Here is an 11,185-nt window from a genome sequence, read left to right on the forward strand (position 1 = left end):
TGTGATGGACAACCTTTGCCACACAGTTTCTTCTACACACCATGTGTGATGCATTCAATAATGCAAATGATAAAATTATTAATATCATGTGCAATGGCAACGCTATCACAAACAATTTAACGGGAAAAATTGTGTGTGATGTTCTTGTGAACGGAAACGTTTTCCTTGGAGCGATTGTGTGGGATGTACATACGAACAGAAACGTTTGGCGAGGACTGACTGTGTGCGATGTACTTGCGACCGGAAACAATTTCACCGCATAATTGTATTTTTTTGGGATAATTAATTTGGTGCCCTTAGTTGTGTCCCACTCGGCTGTTTTGCCCCTAATTTCGAAAAAGCCTTGGTCTTTCCCAAGTGTGTTTGGTCTTCTTATTCTTTTACCCTTCCGTTCCAATTCCGTCCGGTCAAAGGCACTTGACCGTTAGTCAGACATTATTTTGGACAATTTTGCCCTTTCTTATGTATTGGCAATGACCAGTCAAATTCGGCAACTGGATCAGTGGGTCCACCTATCATAGAGTGAATGCTTTTTTATAGTTGCCTCACTACCACGTATGGCCCACATGTCATGAAAAATAAACCTTCCTCCCAATCCCTTCCCTACCCGATCCAGATCGGGATCCCACCTCGTGTCAGCTGACGTCGTTGCCGGCAGCGTGCGTATAGGGACATGGCGAAGTGCTCCAGAGAGCGACGCCGGGGACGTGGAGCAGCTGCTCCGGTTGGGCCACCGAGACCTCGCGCTACTCTGCCATGAGCAGGTCATCCGGGAGCGGCGGCGGGCTCGTCTATGCGGCCAACCGGTGTGGCGACTTGCCGGAGCTGCCGGACGCCCGCGGCCTCCTCGCCGTGCGGAGCTACAGGACGCCCGAGCCCTCATCGCCACAAAGTTGCAGCGCCACACCTCGGGACTAGCCTCTGGCGCCCTTCCTCGGCGTCCGTGGCAGCAGGCTTGCCTGCACCACCGCCAGGAGAGGACTCGCATCGTGCCGGCAGATCCGGCGCCTACCCAGGTCACCGCACCGCTGGACCATCGCCGGCGACGAGTACCAGGACCCCGCCACCCTTCTCATTCCTTTCCTCCCTCTGTTTCTTCCCATCTGATTGCGCCGCCATTCTCTCGCAGGTTCAGGCCACCATGGCGATGGCACCCTGAGCCCCAGGACAGAAAAAACTGCCGATCTTCCTCGCCGCCGGTCGCCAGCGCCTCCCCGACCTCCATCCCTGCCGTATCCGGTCCACCCCGAGTCTCCCGTGGCCTGGTTCCGCACGTCTCTCCATCGCGCCCGCATGCCCCGTGCTGATTTGGGCCTCCCCTGCATCCACCGCCGCCCCTTGTAGTTTGACCTCGCCTGACGCCACCTCGCGCCCTCCGGCCCAGCTCGCCAACTCGCCAGCCTGCCCTGACTTTCCGATGGCAATTTCTCACCGTCGCTGTGGTTGTTTGCCCAGTGGCAGAGAGAGTGAGAAAGGGGAGTGGAGAGAGATACTGATTTTTCTATTGCCTTTTTTTCTTTTCTATATGGTTTGGACCCACTTGTAAGTGTCATGTTTTCTCTCTCTATATTTTTATTGGAGTTGTAAGGAGGGGTAAAATTGTCTAGAGAAATATCTCTCTAACGGTCAAACGCCTTTGACCAGACGGAATTGAGACGGAAGGGCAAAAGCATAAGAGAACCAAACACACTTGGGCAAGACCGAGGGTTTTTGGAAATTAGGGGCAAAACTGCCGAGTGTGACCCAACTAGGGGCATAAAATCGATTATCCCTATTTTTTTAGCTCTATGATACATCTCCAACGTATCTATAATTTTTGATTGCTCCCTGCTATTACATTATCTATTTTGGATGTCAATGGGCTTTATTTTACACTATTATATCATTTTTGGGACTAACCTACTAACCGGAGGCCCAACCCAAATTGTTGTTTTTTGCCTATATTAGGGTTTCAAAGAAAAGAAATAACAAACGGAGTCCAAACAGAATGAAACCTTCGGGAACGTGATTATCTCAACAAACGTGATCCAGGAGACTTGGAGTGGGTGTCAAGAAACAACGGAGGAAGCCACGAGGCAGGGGAGCGCGCTTACCCTCCTGGGCGCGCCCTCCACCCTCATGGGCCCCCCGTTCCTCCACCGACGTACTTCTTCCTCCTATATATATATCCACGTACCCCCCAAACATCCAGGAGCACCACGAAAACCTAATTCCACTGCCGCAACCTTCTGTACCCGAGAGATCCCATCTTGGGGACTTTTCCAGAGCTCCGCCGGAGGGGGCATTGATCACGGAGGACCTCTACATCCACTCCATGGCCTCTCCGGTGATGTGTGAGTAGTTCACTTCAGACCTACGGGTCCATAGTTATTAGCTAGATGGCTTCTTCTCTCTCTTTGGATCTCAATACAAAGTTCCCCTCGATCTTCTTGGAGATCTATTCGATGTAATCTTCTTTTGCGATGTGTTTGTCAAGATCCGATGAATTGTGGGTTTATGATCCAGTTTATCTATGAACAATATTTGATTCTCCTCTGAATTCTTTTATGTATGATTGGTTTATCTTTGCAAGTTTCTTCGAATTATCAGTTTGGTTTGGCCTACTAGATTGATCTTTCTTGCAATGGGAGAAGTGATTAGCTTTGGGTTCAATCTTGCGGTGCTCGATCCTAGTGACAGAAAGGGAACCGACATGTATTGTATTGTTGCCATCGAGGATAAAAAGATGGGGTTTATATCATATTGCATGATTTTATCCCTCTACATCATGTCATCTTCCTTAAAGCATTACTCTTTTCTTATGAACTTAATACTCTAGATGCATGCTGGATAGCGGTCGATGTGTGGAGTAATAGTAGTAGATGCAGAATCGTTTCGGTCTACTTGTTGTGGATGTGATTCCTATATACATGATCATACCTAGATATTCTCATAACTATGCTCAATTCTATCAATTACTCGACGGTAAATCATTTTCCCACCATAGTACTTATGCTCTTGAGAGAAGCCACTAGTGAAACCTATGGCCCCCGGGTCTATCTTCCATCATATTAATCTTCCAACACTTAGTTATTTCCTTTGCCGTTTATTTTACTTTGCATCTTTATTTCTCTTTATCATAAATTACCAAAAATATTATCTTATCATATCTATCAGATCTCACTCTCGTAAGTGACCGTGAAGGGCTTGACAACCCCTTTATCATGTTGGTTGTGAGGTTCTTATTTGTTTGTATAGGTGCATGGGACTTGAGCGTGATCTCTTACTGGATTGATACCTTGATTCTCAAAAACTGAGGGAAATACTTACGCTACTTTACTGCATCACCTTTTCCTCTTCAAGGGAAAACCAATGCAGTGCTCAAGAGGTAGCAAGAAGGATTTCTGGCGCCGTTGCCGGGGTGATTCGTGCTAAGTCTAGTCAATATTTGACTCCCAACAACGAGTCATTTCAGGTGCCGTTACCAAGTCAAGACATACCAAGTACCCATCACAAACTCTTATCCCTCACATTACATTTTTTGCGATTTGCCTCTCATTTTCCTCTCCCCCACTTCACCCTTGCCGTTTTATTCGCCCTCTCGCTCCGTTCCCCTTCTCTTTCCCAAGTTGCCTCTTTTTCCCGTTTCTTGTTTGCTTGTGTGTTGGATTGCTTGCTTATCACGATGGCTCAATATAATACTAAATTTTTTGACTTTGCCAATACCAGCAACAAATATTTTCTGAGCACTCCGATTGCTCCTCTTACCGATGCTGAATCTTGTGAAATTAGTGCTACTTTGTTGAATCTTGTCATGAAAGATCAATTCGCCGGCCTTCCTAGTGAAGATGCCACTACCCATCTAAACAACTTTGTTGATTTGTGTGATATGCAAAAGAAGAATGATGTGGATAATGATATTGTTAAATTGAATCTATTTTCGTTTTTCCTTAGAGATCATGCTAAATCTTGGTTTTCGTCTTTGCCTAAATAGTATTGATTCATGGAATAAGTGCAAAGATGCTTTTATCTCTAAGTATTTTCCTCCCGCTAAGATCATCTCTCTTAGAAATGATATTATGAATTTTAAGAAACTTGATCATGAACATGTTGCACAATCTTGGGAGAGGATGAAATTAATGATACATAATTGCCCTACACATGGTTTGAATCTTTGGATGATTATACAAAACTTTTACGACGGATTGAATTTTGCTTCTATAAATCTTTTAGATTCGGCCGCGGGAGGCACTTTTATGGAAATCACTTTAGGATAAGCTACTAAACTCCTAGATCATATTATGGTTACTTATTCTATATGGCACACCGAAAGATCTACTAATAAAAAAGTGCATGCAATTGAAGAGATTAATGTTTTTAGTGGAAAGATGGATGAACTTATGAAATTGTTTGCTAATAAGAGTGCTCCTACTGATCCTAATGATATGCCTTTGTCTACCTTGATTGAGAATAATAATGAATCTATGGATGTGAATTTTGTTGGTAGGAACAATTTTGTTAATAACGCGTATAGAGGTAATTTTAATTCTAGGCCATTTCCTAGTAATTCCTGTAATAATTATGGTAATTCCTACAACAATTCCTATGGAAATTATAATAAGATGCCCTCTGATTTTGAATCTAGTATTAAAGAATTTATTACTTCACAAAAGAGTTTGAATGCTTTGATTGAAGAAAAATTGCTTAAGATTGATGAGTTGGCTAGGAACGTTGATAGAATTTCTCTTGATGTTGATTCTTTGTAACTTAGATATATTCCACCTAAGCATGATATCAATGAGTCTCTCAAAGCCCTGAGAATTTGCATTGATGATGCAAAGAAAGAACCACTAGGATGCGTGCTAAGAAAGGTTGCTTTGTGAAAGCATGTTCTTCTAGTTTTCATGATAATAAAGATGAAGATCTAAAAGTTATTGATGTGTCTCCTATTAAATCTTTGTTTTGCAATATGAATCTTGATAATGATGAGACTGAAGATGAGCCACCTTTACCTAGAAGGCGTTCCAAAAAATCGGAGTTTTTAGATCTTGATGCAAAAATTGTTAAAAGTGGGATTGAAGAGGTCAAAACTCTAAATATCAATGTACCCACTATTTTGGATTTCAAGGAATTTCATTATGATAATTGATCTTTGATAGATTATATTTCCTTGTTGCAATCCGTGCTAAATTCTCCTCATGCTTATAGTCAAAATAAAGCTTTTACTAAACATATCGTCGATGCTTTCATTATGAAAAACTTGAGTTGGAAGTTTCTATCCCTCGAAAGCTTTATGATGAGTGGGAACCTACAATAAAAATTAAAATTAAAGATCATGAGTGCTATGCTTTGTGTGATTTGGGTGCTAGTGTTTCCACGATTCCAAAAAATTTATGTGATTTGCTAGGTTTCCGTGATTTTGATGATTGTTCTTTAAATTTGCACATTGCGGATTCCACTATTAAGAAACCTATGTCAATAATTAATGATGTTCTAATTGTTGCAAATAGGAACTATGTGCCCATAGATTTCATTGTTCTTGATATAGATTGCAATCCTTCATGTCTTATCTTTCTTGGTAGACCTTTCCTTTGAACGATTGGTGCAATTATTGATATGAAGGAAGGGAATATTAGATTCCAATTTCCGTTAAGGAAAGGCATGGAACACTTCCCTAGAAAGAAAATTAAATTACCATATGAATCTATTATGAGAGCCACTTATAGATTGCCTACCAAAGATGGCAATACCTAGATCTATCCTTGCTTTTATGCCTAGCTAGGGGTGTTAAACGATAGCGCTTGTTGGGAGGCAACCCAATTTTATTTATATTCCTTGCTTTTTGCTCCTGTTTAGTAATAAATAATTTATCTAGCCTCTGTTTTGGTTGTGTTTTTTGTTTTTAATTAGTGTTTGTGCCAAGTAGAACCGTTGGGAAGACTTGGGGAAGTCTTTCTGATCTTGCTGTAAAAACAGAAACTTTATAGCTCATGAGAATTGCTTCCATTTTTATTTGGAATGTGCTATTTAGTTAATTCTCTATGCAGATGATTAATAGATAAATTCCTCACGTCCAGCAATTTGTTTTAGAATTTTTGGGGTTCCAGAAGTTGCGTTAGCTACAGATTACTACAGACTGTTCTATTTTTTGACAGATTCTGTTTTTCTTGTGTAATTTGCTTATTTTGATGAATCTATGGCTAGTAAAAGAGTTTATAAACCATAGAGAAGTTGTAATAAAGTAGGTTTAACACCAATATAAATAAAGAATGAGTTCATTACATTACCTTGAAGTGGTGTTTTCTTTTCTTTCGCTAACGGAGCTCACGAGATTTTCTATTTTGAGTTTTGTGTTGTTATTTTTTCAAGTTTTAGGTAAAGATTTGATGGATTATGGAACAAAGAGTGGAAAGAGCCTAAGCTTGGGGATGCCCATGACACCCCAAGGTAAAATTCAAGGACACCAAAAAGCCTAAGCATGGGGATGCCCCGGAAGGCATCCCCTCTTTCGTCTTCGTCTATCGGTAACTTTACTTGGAGCTATATTTTTATTCACCACATGATATGTTTTTAGTTTACCACAATCATCCTTTCTGCACACACCTTTTTAGAGAGACTCACCTGATTTGAAATTGATTAGAATACTCTATGTGCTTCACTTATATCTTTTGAGCTATATAGTTTTTGCTCTAGTGCTTCACTTATATATTTTAGAGCACGGTGGTGTATTTTTTTTATAGAAACTATTGTTCTCTCATGCTTCACTTATATTATTTTGAGAGTCCTTTAGAACAACATGGAAATTTGCTATAATATAAAAACTTTCATATAAGTGCATTGAGTACTATGAGAAGTTTGATACTTGATAATTGTTTTGAGATATGGAGATGGTGATATTAGATTCATGCTAGTTGAGTAGTTGTGAATTTGAGAAATACTTGTGTTGAAGTTTGTGATTCCCGTAGCATGCACGTATGGTGAACCGTTCTATGATGAAGTCGGAGCATGATTTATTTATTGATTCTCTTCCTTATGAGTGGCGGTCGGGGACTTTCGCCGGTACCATAAACCCACCATATACCTTCCTGAAAACAGCCACCATACCTACCTATTGTGTCATTTCCATAGCCATTCCGAGATATATTGCCATGCAACTTTCCACCGTTTCGTTATTATGACACGCGTCATCATTGTCGTATTGCTTGCATGATCGTGTAGTTGACATCGCATTTGTGGCAAAGCCACCGTTCATAATTCTTCATACATGTCACTCATGTATCATTGCACATCCCGGTACACCGCCGGAGGCATTCACATAGAGTCATATTTTGTTCTACGTATTGAGTTGTATGTAAATAAAGTGTGATGATCATCATTATTAGAGCATTGTCCCAAGTGAGGAAAGGATGATGGAGACTATGATTCCCCCACAAGTCGGGATGAGACTCCGGACAAAAAAAGGAGGCAAAAAAAGAAAGAAGGACCAAATAAAAAAATGAGAGAAAAAGAGAGAAGGGACAATGCTACTATCCTTTTACCACACTTGTGCTTCAAAGTAGCACCATGTTCTTCATATAGAGAGTCTCCTATGATATCAGTTTCATATACTAGTGGGAAATTTTCATTATAGAACTTGGCTTGTATATTCCAATGATGGGCTTCCTCAAAATGCCATAGGTCTTCGTGAGCAATCAAGTTGGATGCACATTCACTTAGTTTGTTTTGTAGAGCTTTCATATACTTATAGCTCTAGTGCATCCGTTGCATGGCAATCCCTACTCACTCACATTGATATCTATTAATGGGCATCTCCATAGCCCGTTGCTATGCCTAGTTGATGTGAGACTATCTTCTCCTTTTTGTCTTCTTCACAACCACCATTCTTTTCCACCATAGTGCTATATCAATGGCTCACGCTCATATATTGCGTGAAGATTGAAAAAGATTGAGAACATCAAAAGCATGAAACAATTTCTTGGCTTGTCATCAGGGTTGTGCATGATTTAAATATTTTGTGTGGTGAAGATAGAGCATAGCCAGACTATATGATTTTGTAGGGATAACTTTCTTTGGCCATGTTATTTTGAGAAGACATAATTGCTTAGTTAGTATGCTTGACGTATTATTATTTTTATGTCAACATTAAACTTTTATCTTGAATCTTTCGGATCTGAACATTCATGCCACAATAAAGAAAAATTACATTGAGAAATATGTTACAAAGCATTCCACATCAAAATTCTTCTTTTATCATTTAGCTACTCGAGGACGAGCAGGAATTAAGCTTGGGGATGCTTGATACGTCTCCAATGTATCTACGATTTTTGATTGCTCCATGCTATTATATTATCTATTTTGGATGTGAATGGGCTTTATTTTACACTTTTATATCATTTTTGGGACTAACCTACTAACTGGAAGCCCAACCCAAATTGTTGTTTTTTTGCGTATACTAGGGTTTCGAAGAAAAGGAATATCAAATGGAGTCCAAACGGAATGAAACCTTTGGGAACGTGATTTTCTCAACAAACGTGATCCAGGAGACTTGGAGTGGGCGTCAAGAAACAACGGAGGAAGCCACAAGGCAGGGGGGCGCGCCCTCCACCCTCGTGGGCCCCCCGTTACTCCATCGATGTACTTCTTCCTCCTATATATATCCACGTACCCCAAACATCCAGGAGCACCATGAAAACCTAATTCCACCGCCACAACCTTCTGTACCCGAGAGATCCCATCTTGGGGCCTTTTACGGAGCTCCGCCAGAGGGGGCATTAATCACGGAGGGCCTCTACATCCACTCCATGGCCTCTCCGGTGATGTGTGAGTAGTTTAATTTAGACCTACAGGTCCATAGTTGTAACGCCCCGAGACCGTTGCGCCAGGTGTCTTCCATTTATTCGTTGTTGTTGCCATGTCATTTGCTTGTGTGTTGGATCTTATCATGTCATCATGTGCATTGCATCATCATGTTTTAAAACATGCATTCGTCCGGGTTCTCCGAGTTCTCTCTGTTGTCCGTTCTGAGCCCAACCACACTTGTACGCGCCCGCGGCATGTCCGAAATATTATTTTATAAGTGGCCGAAAAATGTTCTCGGAATGAGATGAAAGTTGACGTGTGATCTTATTATAGTGTAGGTAGGCCGCCTGCCAAGTTTCATCGCATTCGGAGTTCGTTTGATAGCCTAACCGTTAAACTATAGCGGCATTATAGCCGGTATTTTTCGTCGGACGTTTTCGGTCTCCGGAAACAGTCGCCTGGTCTCTCTCTTCTCTTCTCTCAGCTCGAGACCATCTACACAGCCCACTACTCACCGCCAGGCCCTACCTAACCTCTCTCGTCAGCCCGCGACCCTCCTTGCGCGCGCCCGAAAGCTGTACCGGACCCGACTCGGGCTGTCGCTACCGTTGCGTCCGGATCATCCCGAAACATCTAAAAAACATCACCGTTTTCTCATTTGATTTTCCTAACCCATTTATTCTCGACCGTCGGATTCCAATCAGATGATCCAAACTCCCCTCTTTCCCTATATATATATATATATAGACTCCCTAGTCTAATTTAGGACCTAACCCTAAATTTTAGGCCTCTTGTCCCATCCATCCTTCTCTGCCGCCGCCACACCAAATCCCTCTCGGGATCCTCCCAGATCTGATCCAGCCAACCAGCGCCAGCCTCTACTTCCCCTGGTAACGGTAACGTTGCGTTTGTGAGGATCCGTTCGACTACGTCCGTTTGTCTTCTTCATGGACTCGTTCTTCTTCCTTGCGGGATCTCAGGCAAGATGACCATACCCTCGAAATCACTTCTATCTTTGCTTTGCTAGATGCTCGCTCTTTTGCTATGCCTGTGCTGTGATACCTACCACTTGCTTATCATGCCTCCCATATTGTTAAGCCAAGCCTCTAACCCACCTTGTCCTAGCAAACCGTTGTTTGGCTATGTTACCGCTTTGCTCAGCCCCTCTTATAGCGTTGTTAGTTGCAGGTGAAGATTGAAGTTTGTTCCTTGTTGGAACATGGAGATGTTGTTCCTTGTTGGAACATGTTTACTTGTTGGGATATCACAATATATCTTATCTAATTAATACATATATATACTTGGTAAAGGGTGGAAGGCTCGGCCTTATGCCTGGTGTTTTGTTCCACTCTTGCCGCCCTAGTTTCCGTCATATCGGTGTTATGTTCCCGGATTTTGCGTTCCTTACGCGGTTGGGTTATAATGGGAACCCCTTGACAGTTCGCCTTGAATAAAACTCCTCCAGCAATGCCCAACCTTGGTTTTACCATTTGCCACCTAGCCTTTTCTTTCCCTTGGGTTCTGCAGACTCAAGGGTCATCTTTATTTTAACCCCCCCGGGCCAGTGCTCCTCTGAGTGTTGGTCCTAAACGGGCAGCCTGCGGGGCCACCTCGGGGCCACTCGAGGGTTGGTTTTACTCGTAGCTTGACCTATCCGGTGTGCCTTGAGAACGAGATATGTGCAGCTCCTATCGGGATTTGTCGGCGCATCGGGCGGCTTTGCTGGTCTTGTTTTACCATTGTCGAAATGTCTTGTAACCGGGATTCCGAGTCTGATCGGGTCTTCCCGCGAGAAGGAACATCCTTCATTGACCATGAGAGCTTGTGATGGGCTAAGTTGGGACACCCCTGCAGGGTTTTGAACTTTCGAAAGCCGTGCCCGCGGTTATGGGCAGATGGGAATTTGTTAATGTCCGGTTGTAGAAAACCTGAAGTTTACCTTAATTAAAATATATCAACCGCGTGTGTAGCCGTGATGGTCTCTTCTCGGCGGAGTCCGGGAAGTGAACACGGTGTTGGAGTTATGCTTGACGTAGGTTGTTTTAGGATCACTTCTTGATCATACTTTTATCGATCGTGCTTTGCCTTCTCTTCTCGCTCTCATTTGCGTATGTTAGACACCATATATGCTAGTTGCTTGCTGCAGCTCCACCTCATACCTTTTACCTTACCCATAAGCTTAAATAGTCTTGATCGCGAGGGTGCGAGATTGCTGAGTCCCCGTGACTCACAGATACTTCCAAAACCAGTTTGCAGGTGCCGATGTTACAGAGCAGGTGACGCAACCAAGCTCAAGGAGGAGCTCGATGAAGATCTTGTCCTTTGTGTTGTTTCATTCTAGTTTATCAGTAGTGGAGCCCAGTCGGGACGATCGGGGATCTGTGTAGCATTTGGAGTAGTCTTCTTT

General features: G+C 42.5%; 1 protein-coding gene across 2 annotated transcripts; it reads left to right on the top strand.

Moving 5' to 3' along the window:
* Nucleotides 1-451: 451 nt before the first annotated feature.
* On the top strand, nt 452-1,599 carry LOC125516164. Of its 2 annotated transcripts, none has more exons than XR_007287256.1 (2): nt 452-1,049; nt 1,130-1,599. XR_007287256.1 is itself a non-coding variant. In XM_048681647.1 (2 exons), exons 1-2 carry the CDS (start codon nt 794-796, stop codon nt 1,342-1,344), a joined length of 438 nt encoding a protein of 145 aa, XP_048537604.1. In that variant the 5' UTR covers nt 563-793; the 3' UTR covers nt 1,345-1,599. The 2 variants fall into 2 exon arrangements, 1 of the variants encoding a protein (XP_048537604.1); XM_048681647.1 differs by having other exon boundaries at nt 563-1,016.
* Nucleotides 1,600-11,185: the final 9,586 nt, after the last annotated feature.

This window comes from Triticum urartu, chromosome 6 (assembly GCF_003073215.2).
Source record: "Triticum urartu cultivar G1812 chromosome 6, Tu2.1, whole genome shotgun sequence".
Taxonomy (NCBI): domain Eukaryota; kingdom Viridiplantae; phylum Streptophyta; class Magnoliopsida; order Poales; family Poaceae; genus Triticum; species Triticum urartu.

Coding starts and splice junctions, on each gene's coding strand:
- LOC125516164 (XM_048681647.1), top strand. CDS start 794: ATGCGGCCAACCGGTGTGGCGACTTGCCGGAGCTGCCGGACGCCCGCG. Junction 1,017..1,129: donor CAGATCCGGCGCCTACCCAG/GTCACCGCACCG, acceptor ATTCTCTCGCAG/GTTCAGGCCACCATGGCGAT.